A 15,893-nucleotide genomic window follows, 5' to 3' on the forward strand; every position below is an offset into this window, starting at 1 on the left:
ATAACATAAAGAATCATCATCCTAAAAATATAAGCAGTAATCCTTTTATTCTTTGCACCCCATCCCTCTGGCCATGACGCCAACACCCCTCCCTTCCTCCAAGCACTGAGTGCAAATCCCCAAACTGACATTTCTCCCCCTCCCTTTTCCAGATCAAGACCATCCTGAGTGGCTTCATCATCCGCGGCTACCTGGGGAAGTGGACTCTGCTGGTCAAGACGGTCACCCTGGTCCTGGCCGTGGCCTCGGGGCTCAGCCTGGGCAAGGAGGGGCCCCTGGTCCACGTGGCCTGCTGCTGCGGGAACATCCTCTGCCACCTCTTCACCAAGTACCGGAAGAACGAAGCCAAGCGGAGAGAGGTGAGGGACCCCTGGGGCACGTGCAGAAATCCTCTGGTTGTCAATATTCACAGGATGCCAACAGGGCCGAACCTTTGCGTAAATAGTGGATTGGATTCCTGACTGGGGGCTGACTGGTGACTGGGGGCAGCCGCCGAGACCACATAACACCAGTCTTGAAAGACCTAAATTGGCTCCCAGTACGTTTCCGAGCACAATTCAAAGTGCTGATGTTGACCTTTAAAGCCCTAAAAGGCCTCGGCCCAGTATACCTGAAGGAGCGTCTCCACCCCCATCGTTCTGCCCGGACGCTGAGGTCCAGCGCCGAGGGCCTTCTGGTGGTTCCCTCATTGCGAGAAGCAAAGCTACAGGGAACCAGGCAGAGGGCTTTCTCAGTAGTGGCACCCACCCTGTGGAACGCCCTCCCATCAGATGTCAAAGCAACTACCTGACATTCAGAAGACATCTTAAGGCAGCCCTGTTCAGGGAAGTTTTTAATGTGTGATATTTTAGTGTATTTTTGGTTTCTATGGAAGCCGCCCAAAGTGGCGGGGGAAACCCAGCCAGATGGGCGGAGTACAAATAAATTATTATTATTATTATTATTATTATTATTATTATTATTATTATTATTTCAGTGGTGATGAATGGGTGGATGGATGAATGAATGAATGAAGCTTCACCTTCCACTCAGTATTTGAATAAAGGAATGAAGCTTCACATGGCAGTCAAGCTTTGAATGAATGATAATAATAATAACAACAACAACAACAACAACAACAACAACAACAACAACAACAACAACAATAATAATAATTTATTTATACCCCACCCATCTGGCTGGGCTTCTGGGTGGCTTCCAACAAAATATTAAAATACAATAATGCATCAAACATTAAAAGCTTCCCTAAACAGGGCTGCCTTCAGATGTCTTCTGTCAGGGAAGAGTTAGAAGTTTTCAGTTTCTCAGAGGGAGAAAGCATTCCCCAAGGGGGGGGGGAGAGCAGTGAATCTAATAGAAGGGAGCAAGAGGAACAACAGGGAGGGACCGGCTGTTCCCAGGAAAGGCAAGGGTTCAGTTCTAGCTCAGATTCGGAGGAGGGGAGATACAGGCCAGCTCTAGCCAGGAGGTTAGAAAAAAGAGCGGGAAAGCGAAGGGAGAGGCGCCTTCGCCATTTTGAGGGTGGCTGGTCATGGAGAAGCAGAGCTCAGAAGGTATCTGAAAGAAGTGACTCTGAGGAAGAATAGTTAAAGTTGAGAACCGTTTATAAGATTGTTTTGTTAATACGCAATAAAAAGTTTTATAAAGAACAAGAAGCATTTGTGTGGTGATCTGAAGAGGACAACGACCAGTCCTGACATCTTCTAAAAGTCTGGTAGTTGTTTTTCTCTTTGACATCTGGTGGGAGGGCGTTCCACAGGGCGGGTGCCATTACCAAGTAACTTGGCTTCTCACAGTGAGGGAACTGCCAGAAGGCCCTCAGTGCTGGAACTCAGTGTCTGGGCTGAACAATGGGGATGGAGACGCTCCTTCAGATATACTGAACTGAGGCCATTTAGGGCTTTAAAGGTCAGCACCAACACTTTGAATTGTGCTCAGAAACGTACTGGGAGCCAGTGTAGGTCTTTCAAGACCGGTGTTATATGGTCTCGGCCGCCGCTCCCAGTCACCAGGCTAGCTGCCGCATTCTGGGTTAGTTGTAGTTTCCGGGTCACCTTCAAAGGTAGCCCCACGTAGAGCGCATTGCAGTAGTCCAAGCGGGGGAAATCTAGAGCATGCACCACTCTGGGGAGACAGTTTGTGGGCAGGGAGGGTCTCAGCCTGCGTACCAGGTGTAGCTGGTAGACAGCTGCCCTGGACACAGAATTGACCGCCTCCTTGAACAGCTGTGAGTCCAAAATGACTCCCAGGCTGTGCACCTGGTCCTTCAGGGGCACAGTTACCCCATTCAGGACCAGGGAATCCTTCACACCAGCCCGCCTCCTGTCCCCCAAAAACAGCACTTCTGTCTTGTCAGGATTCAACCTCAATCCATTAGCCACCATCCATCCTCCAACTGCCTCCAGACACTTACACAGGACCTTCACCACCTTCACTGGTTCTGATTTAAAAGAGAGGTAGAGCTGGTTATCATCCGCATACTGATGAACACCCAGCCCAAACCCCCTGACGATCTCTCTCAGCGGCTGCATGTAGATGTTAAAAAGCATGTGGAAGAGGACGGAACCCTGAGGCACCCCACAAGTGAGAGCCCAGGGGTCTGAACACTCATCCCCCAATACCACTTTCTGGACACGGCCCAGGAGAAAGGAGTGGAACCACCGTATAACAGTGCCCCCAGCTCCCAGCCCCTCTAGACGGTCCAGAAGGATGTTATGGTCGATGGTGTCAAAAGCCGCTGAGAGATCTAGCAGAACTAGGAAACAGCTCTCACTTTTGTTCCTAGCCCGCTGGAGATCATCGACCAGTGCGACCAAGGCAGTTTCAGTCCCATGATGAGGCCTGAATCCCGAATGGAAGGGATCCAAATGGTCCGCTTCTTCAAGGCGTGCCTGGAGTTGTTCAGCTCAATCACCTTGCCCAAGAATGGAAGATTTGAGACTGGGCGATAGTTGGCCATATTGGCCGCATCTAAAGATGGTTTTTTAGGAAGCGGTTTAATAACCACCTCTTTCAGCGGGTCTGGGAAGACTCCCTCACGGAGGGAAGCATTCACCACCCCATGAAGCCCATCGCCCAGCCCTTCCTGGCTAGCTTTTATAAGCCAGGATGGGCAAGGATCAAGGAGACAGGTGGTTGGTTTCACTCATCCAAGCAGCCTGTCCACATCCTTGGAGGTAACAGATTGGAACTGATCCCACGCAACTTGACTAGACAGAACTCTAGCACTCTCCCGCCCCGGCCCTGCTTCCACGGTGGAGTCTACTTCTTCCCGAACCTGAACAACTTTATCTGCAAAAAACTTTGCAAAATTGTTGCAGGAGATCTTGGGGTCTTTACAAGGCCCCGGTGCCAAAGGTGGTTCTGTGAAATTGTGAAACACCTGAGACTCCTGCTGCTGTTTTCTGCAGATGCAATAGAGGCGGTGAAAAAAGTCCTCTTTGCCGTCGCTATCGCCACTTGGTAGGCTCAACACTGAGCTCTAACCCGTGTCCAGTCAGATTCAGAATGAGTTATCTGCCGGCGGCGCTCTAGCCGTCTCAGCGAATGTTTCATTGCCCTCAGATCTGTGGAAAACCACGGGGCTGTCGGGCTCCATGCAATCGGAGAGGGCGCTTCGGAGGCAAACAGTTGATAGCCCTGGTTAACTCCACATTCCAGCAGGTCATCTGGGAATCAGCTGAAAGGCAATCAACATGGGATAAAACATCCGCTACCACTCTCTGGAAACCATTTGGATCCATTAAGTGAATGAATGAATCTTTATTTGCGTCAGCCATCGCCCATAGCAATAAAACAATGATACACTGATCTGATACAGTGGTGATGCCAGCAAGGCAGACTAGTGGTTTAATGATGATTTCAATCATGATTTAAATATTTTTAAAGTCTGAAAAATTATGATTCCAAAGGCTTCCCCTGGTTGTTGATATTCCATAAAGAAACCTTTCCGTAAAGAAAGGACTTGAATCCAGTCTGACAGATTGATTTCAGTCAATTGGATTCCAATCATATCCACCCAGTCCATCCCTATTATCCAACCTGATCAATTCCTGCTTGTCAATACGCAAAACAATCTTACAGACCTGGAAAGAAAATGTGCCCTTTTTTATTTTTAAAAAAATGTATTAAATTTTCCATTTTAACCGTCAAATAATAACCCCATGAAAAAGATTAATTATAATACAATCCAAAAGACCAATTTTTGATCCATTTTTATATCTTTGAAGATTGGCCTCTTTTAACTTTCTCAACTTTCCTGATTTAGGTCCTATCAGCCGCTGCAGCTGCTGGGGTCTCTGTGGCGTTCGGAGCTCCCATAGGAGGGGTCCTTTTCAGCCTGGAAGAGGTAATCAATCAATCAATCAATCAGGTTGTTACGGTAAAACCTGATTTAAATTTATGGAAAATTTCATTTATCCTAAAAATGTTACTCACTAAAATTTTCTCTGCCCATCTGACTGGGCTGCCCCAGCAACCCTGAGCAGCTTCCAACAACTTTTTCTTCTTCTTCTTCTTCTTAAAATTGTATGATGATTATAGTAACATTATTATTCTTCATTATTAAATGTTATGATAATTATATTGACATTATCATTATCATAATATTTATTATTAAATTTTACGATAATTATATTCCTATTATTATTATTCATTATTAAATTGTATGATGATAATATTCACATTATTCTTTTCTATCAAATGGCATGATATTTATATTAAAGTTATATTTTATATATGATTATGTTAAAATTATGATGATTCATTATTCAATGGCATGACGATATTATATATTAATATATTAAAAATTATATAAAATAATCATTATTTACAACAACCAAGGACAAATTAAATTATAATTACATACTATTCTCATTTACACGACTCTATGATCCCAGGTCAGCTACTACTTCCCCCTGAAGACGCTTTGGCGCTCCTTCTTCGCTGCTCTGGTGGCCGCCTTCACCTTGCGCTCCATCAATCCCTTTGGCAACAGCCGCCTGGTCCTCTTCTATGTCGAGTTCCACGCCCCCTGGCACCTCCTCGAACTCGCGCCCTTCGTCCTGCTGGGCGTCTTCGGCGGGCTCTGGGGGGCTGCCTTCATCCGTGCCAACATCGCCTGGTGCAGGTGCGTGGGACATGCACACGCATTCAGATTGCGCCCTGAGATAATACAAATTTTAATAATAATAAGAATAATGTCATATTTCTTCTACATGCCATTGCATGTCTCTTCTTGAGTGAACATGCAATGTATATTTCTGGGAAATTTAATTGAAAATTCCATTTAACATTCTGGAAAATTAATTTACTTTTCCTGGATTTTTCCCCTGCAGGCGGCGTAAGACCACCCGGCTAGGCCGCTACCCAGTGGCTGAGGTCCTGGTGGTGACGGCGGCCACGGCCGTCCTGGCCTTCCCTAACCAGTACACGCGCATGAGCACAAGCGAACTCATTTCGGAGCTCTTCAATGACTGCGGGCGCCTCGACTCCTCGCAGCTCTGTGACTACATCCGCAATGGCACCCCCGGGGAGGGTGGGGGGCCCGACCGCCTAGCCGGCCCCGAGGTGCAAAGCGCCATGTGGCAGCTGGCACTGGCGCTGGCCCTCAAGGGTGTCATCACTGTCTTCACCTTCGGGATGAAGGTGAGAGCCAGCCGGGCAGGTGTGACGCCGAGATTGCACTGGGATTGTGTTGATTGTGCTCATATTGCGCTGGTTGTGCGCTGATTGTGTTGATATTGTGCTGATTGTGCTAATATTGCGCTGATGCCGTGAAGGGCAAACGTACTGCTGCACATGCCTGGGGGGGTGTCATGAACATTGCCTTCCCCTAAACCCCGATTCTGGTGGTGGGCTGGTGGTGGGTACAGCTGGGCACTACATTTCCCAGGCCACTGACCCTTCCCGCTTTCTCCCTTAGGTGCCCTCGGGGCTCTTCATCCCCAGCATGGCAGTGGGCGCCATCGTGGGGCGCCTGCTGGGCGTTGGCATGGAGCAGCTTGCCCTCCACCACCCCAACTGGGTGCTCTTCGAAGGCTGGTGCCAACCGGGCGCCGACTGCATCACCCCGGGCCTCTATGCCATGGTGGGTGCGGCCGCCTGCTTGGGTGAGTGGTGGCAGGAGTTATGCGTTGCTGGCATCCTCTTCATTTTGACAATGAAGGTTTCCTTTTTGGAATTGTAAATTTTCGATCTTTTTTTAGTTAAATAAAATTCATTTCAGTCGTGATTTGAATCAGTCAGGCTTGATTTCTTACAGAAAGATTCAGTCTTGTTGGCACAATCTTTCTTTTGGCAAGCAGGTAGAGGTTAAATCGGATTTAAATCAAAAACTTATCCGATTTAAATTTTTAAAAATCTGATTTAAATTTTAAAAATTGTGTTAAATAAAAAAACTGATTTGAATAAAAAAACCAAAATTGAAAAAATCTGATTTAAATTGAAAAATCCAGACTTAATTAGAAATATCAGATTTGAATCAAAAGGCCGATTTATATCAAAAAAATTCCATCAATTTTTTTTTTAAACCCATTTAAATTTTAAAAAATCCCATTTAAATAAAAGAAATCCAATTTACCCGTATTTTTCGCTCTATAAAACGCACCCGACCATAACACGCACGTAGTTTTTAGAGGAGGAAAACAAGAAAAAAATTATTCTAAACGAAGCAGTGGATGTATGATTTTTGTGGTTCATGCTGTGGCCACAGACATGTGATCTGACAGTGAGTTTGAAGTAGCCCAATGCAAAAATCCTGAGGATCCATGTGGATCCATGCATTGTAACCACGTTTTTGCACCACTGCGACCCCAGGCAACAGTGGGTGCGTGAATTGTTTGGTGCAAGATGTAGCCATGGACATGCTATGTGATCTGATGGTGAATTTGGGGTGACCCAGTGCAAAAATCCTGAGGATCCATGTGGATCCGTGCTTTGTAACCACGTTTTAAGTGGGGAGGGAAGGAAAAGCACTCAGGGGACAAGGAGCACGCATGGGGTGGGTGGGGAAGGATGCTGCTAATAATGAAGAAGAGGGGAGGAACCAACCGGACAGGACTCATGTAAGCGGCTCCTCTCCTCTCCCGCTTTGCTCCTTTAAAGCAAGCAGGCTCTCTGTCTCTCTGTCTCTCTCTCCTCCTCACTCAGCGGCTCTTCTCCCGCTTTGGTGTTTCAAAGCGAGCCACGGAGGAGGGAAGGAAGGGGAACCATCGATCCTCTGCTCACGACTGCAGCAGATCCACCCGTTGGCATTCCCTCCATAACATGCACAGACATTTCCCCTTTCTAGGACGAAAAAAGTGAGTGTTATGGTGCAAAAAATACAGTAAATCAACAAAATCCCATTTAAATCGAGCAAAAAAATCCAATTTAAATGTTAAAAAACCCAATTTAAATTTTAAAAAACCATTTAAACCCACAAAACCCAAAAAGAAATCCAATTTAAATATTTAAGAATCTAATATAAATGTTTTAAAAGTCCATTTTAAACAGAATTCAAATTTTAAAATTTTGATTTCATTTTTAATTTTAATTTTAAAAATTTGGTTTCATAATAATATTGATTTTAAATAATTGCCGGTTCATCTCCCCCCTTCCAGGCGGCGTCACCCGCATGACCGTCTCCCTGGTGGTCATCATGTTCGAGCTGACCGGCGGCCTGGAGTACATTGTCCCCCTCATGGCTGCCGCCGTGACCAGCAAGTGGGTGGCCGACGCGGCAGCCGGGCGCCAGGGCATCTACGACTCCCACATCCGCCTCAACGGCTACCCCTTCCTCGAGGCCAAGGAGGAATTCACACACAAGACCCTGGCCGCCGACGCCATGCGCCCCCGCCGACCCGCCGACCCGCCGCTGACTGCCCTTCCGCAGGACGCCATGACCCTGGGAGACGTAGAGGGGGTGCTGGGCTCCACCGGCTACAGCGGGTACCCGGTGGTGCTGTCCCGGGAGTCACAGCGCCTGGTGGGCTTCGTTCTACGGAGGGACCTGCTCATCTCCATTGGTGAGGGGTTCAAGAAAGGTTAAGCCTCACTGGCATTATCCTATTCCTCTCAGTTTCTGGTCAAGGTCCAGGTTCGAATCCCCATTGGGATTGATTGAAACGCCAGCAAGGCGTTTCCATAAAAGGGGGGAATTTCAGTTGGCTGAGTTTTGCACCCGGACCAATCCTCCTCTCTCTTTCCGCCACCTCCAGAAAACGCCCGCCAGACCCAAGAGGGGATCGTGACCTCCTCAATGGTCTCCTTCTCCGACCACTTGCCCCCGCTGCCCCCAAACTCGCCGCCCATCCTGAATCTCCGCCCCATCCTCGACCTCAGCCCCTTCACCGTCACTGACCACACACCCATGGAAATCGTGGTGGACATCTTCCGGAAGCTGGGCCTCCGACAGTGCCTGGTGACGCACAATGGGTGAGGCACCAGGTGCAAGACGGGTGTGCAGTGGGTACGAGAGGTGTCAGGTGCAAGACAGGTGCCGGGTGTGAGAGATGATGGGTGTGACACACGCAGGTGTCGGGTGTGAGGGGTGCTGGGTTCAAGATACATCGGTGCTGGATGTAAGGGATGCCGGGTGCGAGACACCCGGGTGCTGGGTGCAAAAGATGCGGGTGCTGGGTGTGAGGGATGCCAGGTGCGAGACATGTGAATGCTGGGTGTGAGGGGTGCCAGGTGCTAGACACGTGGGTGCTGGGTGCGATATGGACAAGCAGAGGAAGATTTTTCAGACCAGGGTGGATTGGATTTAAATCGAGTTTATTAAAATTAGTTTTCACCACCCTGACCCCAGAATAGGGACCTGGGTGAAGACTTGAGTTTGAGAATTACACCACCATTCTCTTCCAAATTAACTGTTCTTTTCTTTTCTAGGAAACTCCTGGGAATCATCACCAAAAAAGATGTTTTGAAACACATCGCACAACTGGCTAATCAGGATCCAGATTCCATCCTTTTCAATTGAAAGCGGATTCGGGAGCCAGGTGCAAATGCCGTCTCCCACATGAACCTCTAGCCAAGATTCCTCTTGTTTTTCTTACGGAAAATTCAGATCAATCAAATAATAATCATGTTTTCTTTCTTTCTTTCTTTTTCTACAAAATTGCACTATGGAAATTTGGCAGAGATTTTGATTTCACTTGAAGAAGAAGAGACTTAATTGAATTTAGATTTTGGAAGCGAGATTCCGGGAAGGAATAAAGGAAATAAACTGGAAATAGATGTTGACCGCTTTCTCTTTTCATCCATATTCATAATATGGTGCCTTTGCCCTCTTCCAAAATGGCGCCCATGCCTCCTCTTCCCACTCTCTGCTCATATTATGGCGCCTTTGCCCTCTTCCAAAATGGCACCCGCGCCTCCTATGCCCACTTCACGTGGCAATTCCCGCTCATATGGTGCCTTTGTCCTTTTCCAAAATGGCGCCCGTGCCTCCTCTGCCCACTTAGGAACCGCCCTGTTCCAATATGGCGACGATGCCTCTGCCCACTTCTGAAAATTCCCTCATTGCTTGCTGCTAGTCATAATGACGGCTTTGCTTCAGCTTCAAAAATGGCCCCAGTGCCCTTGTCAAAGATGGCGGGTGTGCCTTCAGCTCTTTAAAGCCTTAGCTTCTGCCCTCACTTCCTTTGCCTGCTGCCCAAAGGGTGCCTTCCCTTTTCCAATATGGCACCACCAGCTTCCCCTGCTTCCCCCTGTTACCTTCAACATCATCATTAGTGCTTTTTTCTGGGGGGGACGCATAGCCCTAAATATTTTGTGAATCTAAGTTTGGCCTCATGGGCGAACAAGAGCAGCGAACAGAAACGCTGTTTACCTTCCCACCAGAGCAGTACCTATTTATCTTCTTGCACTTTGACGTGCTTTTGAACTACTAAGGTTGGCAGGAGCAGGGACCGAGCAACAGGAGCTCACCCCATCACGGGGATTCGAACCGCCAACCTTCTGATCGGCAAGTCCTAGGCTCTGTGGTTTAACCCATGCGTCCCATGCTGCTTGTTTATGATTATGTATTTGTACATATTTAATTACAGTAATATAAAATGATTATGATTACTATATCATAGTATATTAAAACTTATTATTTATCATTAAATCTTATGATGACTATTTTATAGTATATTCACATTATTATTATTTATCATTAAATTTTACAACAGTTCTATGATAGTCTATTAAAATTATTACTATTTATTATTACATATTGCAATGATGATATTCACATCATTACTTTGGTAAATTTTACGAAGATTATATTCACATATTATTTATTATTAAATTTCTCAACGATTGTTGTAAATTTATTATTTTTATTAAACTTTACGAAGATTATTGTTATGTACTGAAGTTCTCCCCCTGGCCACCAGGAGTATTGTGTATGTAGTTTTCACTCAGGTCCACGTCAGTTATTTTAGGTGGGAAACCCTGGGTTGTTGTTGCTACAATGTTGACAGCCGGCTCCTATAAAAGCAGGCCGGCTGAGCTGTTTGCTGTTCAGTTCTGTCCAGCTTACAAATAAAGAGCTGCTTTGGAGAAATCGCTGTGTCATCTGCTATGTTCGCCCACAACTTAACAATTATATTCACCTTGTTATTATTAAATTTTGCAACAATTATATTAAAATTCTTGTTTTTATTCAATCTTATGATTATATTCACATCATTATGATTTGTTATTAAATTTTGCAACGATTATGTTAAAATCATTATTTTTATGAAATTTTATGAAGATTATATTCACCTCATTATGATTCATTCTTAAATTTGTTAATTACACCCTGCCAATTCTATGGTCCCACAATAGACCCCTTTGAACTGCCACTCTCCTGGCAGTGGCAAAGGCACCTTTGGCTGCGTGCAGAGTGCCATTGCCCAGAGCCACCCCATGGAGGCTCCTCCAGAAAAAGGGAGGACCTAAGGATGGCTTCCTGATTGGCTGCCCTCTCCGGTTTGCCCTCACCCAACAGAGCAGGATACAGAAGAAGATTCCATTTCCATTTATTGCTAGGCCACCCGATCCCTGCAGGTATAAAAATCACAATACGCAAAACGCAGAATATGCAAATGCAGAATATGCAAAAATCATTAATGGAAGAAAAACAATCAGCCCTCTTTCCCCACCCCCCACCCAAAAAAACCCCTATTATTATTTATTAACTTTTACCAAGAACACTAGATAGATAGAGATAGATAGATAGATGATAGATAGATTATAGAAACTCTACCCATGTAAATGCCAAACTTCCAATTTCAAAGAGAGAAGCTTTGATAAATTACAATATAAATTACATCCAGAGCGTTCCCCTGATCCAGCTAGCCGATATCTCCCTCCCCAGAAGACGTCAGTGGAGAAACCCAGGTCTTCATCATGATGCCCCACACTAGGTCCTTTCGTCCCAGGACGGTCCTGAGTTCGAGTCCAGTCCGATCTCTAGCAGACTGAGAGAGAGCGAAGGAGTCCCCAAGTTCGAGTTCATCGGTTGGGGGTGGGGATCTTAAGGTCATGATGGGCCACCAAGCTTGGTAGCAGGACCTGGGAGGAGGTTCTTGAGGTCTTCTTGGACCACCAACTTCACCTGAATCTCCCCAATTTTATTTCAAGTGGGAGGAATGCCAGGTTCGGCATTGAGGGAGGAGGAACCAGATCTAAGATGGGAGTTTGGTTTTCTAGGAGGACCTGGGAGAAGGATCTCAAGGTCTTGGAGGACCTTCATCTTCCGGGCTCTTGGGTCCTCAGGACAGGGTGGCCGGACCTGCAGGGGCTGACGGGACTCGAGGTTCTGGAGCTGTTCTGGGCTGGCCAAGTTCTTAAGCAGGTGGTTCTCCCGCTGCAGACGCCCGTTCTTCTCCAGAAGCTCCTGGATCTGGTCCTTCAGGAGGTCCACCTCCTCTCGCACTGCGTACACCAAATGGGTCTTCACCAGGTCCTGCCAGGGAGAGATTGGGGTTGAGTCGAGGACAGGAATCTCAACCATAATGGGGGCGGGGCGGGCGGCAGGGATGGGGGCAGGGCAGGCAGGCGCCGGCCCCCTCAAGGCGACACTCACCAGGGCCTGCTCAATCTTGTCGCCGATGGCTCTTGAATCCGGATCGCTGCAGCAAGAGTGGGGAAAGAAGAAGGGAAAGTGGAGTGAGACCCAGATCGGCTCCTTTTCGGAGGCGCACCTGTCTCCCACCTGGATTGAGGGGGGATTTTGAGAGCTGGAAAAAATGGCCACCAAGCATAGCTATCAAGTGTCCCTTATTTGAAGGGGCAGTCCCTTATTCCAGCGCCATGTCTCTCTGCTGCCCCTTATTGATAGATGTCCCTTAAATGATATCCCTTAAATTTCAAAGGAAGCTGCTCCTCTCCCTGCCAGCCAGGGAGGAAGGAGGCTCCAACTGTGTTGCTTGGCTGTGTTGCTCACCCAATAAGAAGTCTAAGAACGACTGGGGGGTGGAGCTTGCATGCCTTGTGTGTGGCTAGTGAATGCAAGCTGAGGGGTTTTTTGAATGCTGGACGCCATTTTGTTGCACGTGCTGCTGCAAACTTTGCAGTGCAAAGCCAGGCCAGGGAGCCATCTTAAGTTGAGGCTGCATAGGCCTTGTGGTGCATGTGATTCAGATTCTATTCAGTTGAACCTCTGGTTACAAAGTTGGTTGGACAGTGTTCTCGAAGCTACCCAGCCTGAGTTTGACCAGACTGCAGGAGGACAGGAACCTGGAACAGGTGAGGCTGCAGGTCCCTTATTTTGGCTGCTGGTCCCTTATTTCAAGGCTGCTGGTCCCTTATTTTCAAATCTGTAAGTTGACAGCTATGCCACTAAATGGGGCTCTAACCCAATGTTCTGACCTGGGGGAGGCCACGCCCACCCAAGCACAAGCTCCGCCCACTTGGCCCCAACTGCCAACCTCGTATCTTCATTGCAGTGGATTGGGCTAGATGACCAGGGTATCCCTTCTCTTGGGGGATTCCTGCATTCCAGGGGGTCCCTCGTTGCATGGGGTTGGGATAGATGACCCTGAGGGCCCCTTTCCCTTGTCCATCATTCTTGGATCGATACATGCCTGTTTCTCACTCCCTGGCAAGAGATCAGGCTTGGCTGCCAGCAGACGCAGGACTAGAAAAACAGGAAGAGGGTTCGAGAGATGCCAAAACCTTGTAGGCATGTCAAGATTACATAAGGAGGGAGCAGAATATGTTGTTGCTCAGACCACGCCAAAAACCTCCCTTCCAGCACCCTCTCCCAGCCCAACCCCAAAAAAGCAGGAATCCCCCAAGAGAAGGCACACCCAGGGTCATCTAGCCCAACCCCCCGGCAATGCAATTGTACATTTTTATTTTTATGTATTTCATTTAAATATGTATTTCATTATTTTCTTATGATGTATTTTGCATTTTGTATGTATGTATTTTTATTTTTTATGTATTTTTAATGCCTTTCTATTTTTATGTATTTTGTCATGTGTTTTTATTTTTATGCATTTTTATTATATAATTTTTAATGTATTTTTATTTTTACATATTTTTACGTATTTTTTCTTTTTAGATGTTTTATTTTACTATTATGTATTTTATTATATATATTTATTTTTATGTATTTTCTTATGCAATAGAAATTGCATCCAGCCCAAACTCCGGGCATCTAGCCCAAACTCCTGCACGGGCATCTAGCCCAAACTCCTGCAATCCAGGAATCTCCATACAAAAGGGACACCCAGGGTTATCCCGACTAACCCCCCAAAAGCAGGCATCTCAGTATAGAAAAACCTAATCCACCTCACACACACACCCAATGCACCAGAACATCAGATAATGCTGGAGCATGGACCTCGAACCCGCCACCTCCTTCTTCTTTCCTGGGAAGAGGAACACGCCGTTCTCTTCCCAGCTCTCCTGATCCAAATTTCTATTTCTATTTGTATTTCTCCTTGCTTGGCAGGGACCCAGTTCCAGCTGCTGGGCGGATACTGGTCCTGGCAGGACTCCCAGTTCCCTGCTGGCCGGCACGCCAGGACACGAACCTGGGGCGGGAATCTCAGGAATGTCAACATTGAAGCATGAAGCTGGAAGGGGCACCCAGGGTCATCTAGCCCAACCCCCTGCCATTCAATTGTGCATTTTATTTTTATGTATTTTATTATGTATTTTTATTTTGATGTCTTTTCTAGGAGGGACACCCAGGGTCATCCAGTCTAACCCGCTTCCGACGCTGCAACCCTATGATTTCTTCCCCGGTTTTACGCAAACACTCAGCCTTGCAGGCATCACCTGGCGAATTCATTTCTGGAATCATGACTGAATAACAACAACAGCAACAGCAACAGCAACAACAACAACAACAACAACAACAACAACCCGCCTATCTGCCTGGGTTCCCCGCCTCCCTCGAACCCGACTGTTCTATGATTTCATGATGCTTTGCTTGGGGTTGGACTAGATGACCCCCTGGACCCTCTGAATCTACATTCCCATTCCTCGAGGGATCTTCCAGCTGCTTCTGGGCCCCCGACGTGCGGAGACACGTGCAGCAAGACACGCCCAGACACGCTTACACGACACGTGTCGGCTCGCATGCTTCCTGTTGTTCTGGGGAAGCGCCCGCCCAGCTACGGCCGAGGACGCAGAACCGAGAAGATGGGGCCATCAGTGGTGGTCATCCAGCCCCAAGCCGCGTCTCTCGGCTCCAGCACCCAGGAGGACAGGTGGCCCTGGTCTGGGGTGGCACCTAACGCCCCCCCCCTCCCTAACAGCACCCACCTGCGGAAGAACAGCAGGATGGAGAGGAGGGTCGTATCGGCGGGCTGGTGGACGTTTTTCTGGCAGACCAGCTGCACCAAGGCTTGGTTGGTGGTGGTCATGGTGAGGTTGCCCCTGGGGCCGCGCTGGTAGCCCCGCCGCGGGCTGCCCTCGGGGCTGGCCAAGGGGTCCAGGCTCCACTCCTCGGAGGAGGAGGTCGACATGGCGCTGGGCAGGACTCAGGAGAGGTGGGGAACTGGTGAGGAACCACCAGTGGAGATAGCAGTGGTCCAGGAGAACTGGTCCCGCAGCTCCCAGCTGAGCGCGCCGGGCCGCAAGGAGCTAACCAGTATATCTCGGAGGGTTCCTGAAGACCTGGCCACCACCAACCCTGCCGAGATGTCCACCACCAAGCTCTTCCACTTGTCCAAGCAGTCCAGCAGCTGCTCCTGAGCAGGAGAGGTCTCCTCTGAGCCAGAAGAACCCAGCGATCTCCTGGGCGCGGCCAACTCTGCCGAGATCTCCGAGGTGTCCGCGCTTCCCACGTCCCTCCAACCAGCCAACCCGCTGTCTCCGTGATTCGGGAGCTACCTCCTCCTTGGCACGCCCCCCAACCCGGCCGAAATGCCACCAAAAAGCCTTCGCCCGAGCTGCCCAACAGCTGTCCCTCCGTGGCATCCAGCCAGATCTCTAGACGGTGGCGCTGCCCCCTGCTCGCTGGGAGAGGGCGGCCCAAGGGGCGGACCCGGGGGAGCCACCAGCGCCACCGCCGCGCGCGCCACCCAGAGGCAAGGCAGGCAGGACTTGGTGGTCGTGGTGGCCTCTCGGCAGGGTTGGGTGCGCCAGGGAGGTCGCCCTGAAGTCCCCGAAGTAGAGTTCGAGATACCCCAGATAGGCGGGGTAGAAAGAAAGAAAGAAAGAAAGAAAGAAAGAAAGAAAGAAAGAAAGAAAATGATGATGATGATGATGACCCTCGAAGCTCTCCTCGCAAATCTCCAAGGAAGGAGAGGACAAAATGGGAGAGGTTATTGTTATCAGTTATTATTAGTAGTAGTAGTATTAACATCAACATCATCTTCATCATCATCGAAAATCGCAAATTTTCGATTTTCGAAAATGAGCAAATTTCCAGCTCAAGGAAGGAGAGGATAGAATGGGAGAGTTGGAAAGAACCCCGA

The 15,893-nt window shown here is 48.1% G+C and overlaps 2 protein-coding genes across 5 annotated transcripts in view; one reads left to right on the plus strand and one right to left on the minus strand.

The window, feature by feature from the left end:
* Positions 1-9,215, plus strand: part of LOC310669079 (H(+)/Cl(-) exchange transporter 5-like) — a 31,053-nt gene extending 21,838 nt beyond the window's left edge. For all 4 annotated transcript variants that reach the window (XM_083422597.1, XM_083422598.1, XM_083422596.1 and 1 more), the window contains 8 exons: positions 153-359; positions 4,268-4,348; positions 4,899-5,128; positions 5,337-5,646; positions 5,924-6,110; positions 7,602-8,006; positions 8,199-8,415; positions 8,872-9,215. In XM_083422597.1, the coding sequence (XP_083278723.1) occupies positions 153-359; positions 4,268-4,348; positions 4,899-5,128; positions 5,337-5,646; positions 5,924-6,110; positions 7,602-8,006; positions 8,199-8,415; positions 8,872-8,962 (1,728 nt within the window). In that variant the 3' untranslated portion in view covers positions 8,963-9,215. The remainder of the gene's footprint in view (positions 1-152; positions 360-4,267; positions 4,349-4,898; positions 5,129-5,336; positions 5,647-5,923; positions 6,111-7,601; positions 8,007-8,198; positions 8,416-8,871) is intronic.
* Positions 9,216-10,978: 1,763 nt separating this feature from the next.
* Positions 10,979-15,429, minus strand: LOC310669112 (protein bunched, class 2/F/G isoform-like). Its single transcript, XM_083422706.1, has 3 exons — positions 14,737-15,429; positions 12,044-12,089; positions 10,979-11,923 (listed from the first exon to the last, which is right to left on the minus strand). The coding sequence occupies exons 1-3, from the start codon at positions 14,937-14,939 to the stop codon at positions 11,594-11,596; spliced, it is 579 nt and encodes a 192-aa protein (XP_083278832.1). The 5' UTR covers positions 14,940-15,429; the 3' UTR covers positions 10,979-11,593.
* Positions 15,430-15,893: the final 464 nt, after the last annotated feature.

The sequence above is a fragment of the Podarcis tiliguerta genome (genome assembly GCF_965153285.1).
Source record: "Podarcis tiliguerta genome assembly, chromosome: Z".
Classification (NCBI taxonomy): Eukaryota; Metazoa; Chordata; class Lepidosauria; order Squamata; family Lacertidae; genus Podarcis; species Podarcis tiliguerta.

Coding starts and splice junctions, on each gene's coding strand:
- LOC310669112 (XM_083422706.1), bottom strand. CDS start 14,939: ATGTCGACCTCCTCCTCCGAGGAGTGGAGCCTGGACCCCTTGGCCAGC. Junction 12,090..14,736: donor ATCCTGCTGTTCTTCCGCAG/GTGGGTGCTGTT, acceptor CTCTTGCTGCAG/CGATCCGGATTCAAGAGCCA. Junction 11,924..12,043: donor ACAAGATTGAGCAGGCCCTG/GTGAGTGTCGCC, acceptor TCTCCCTGGCAG/GACCTGGTGAAGACCCATTT.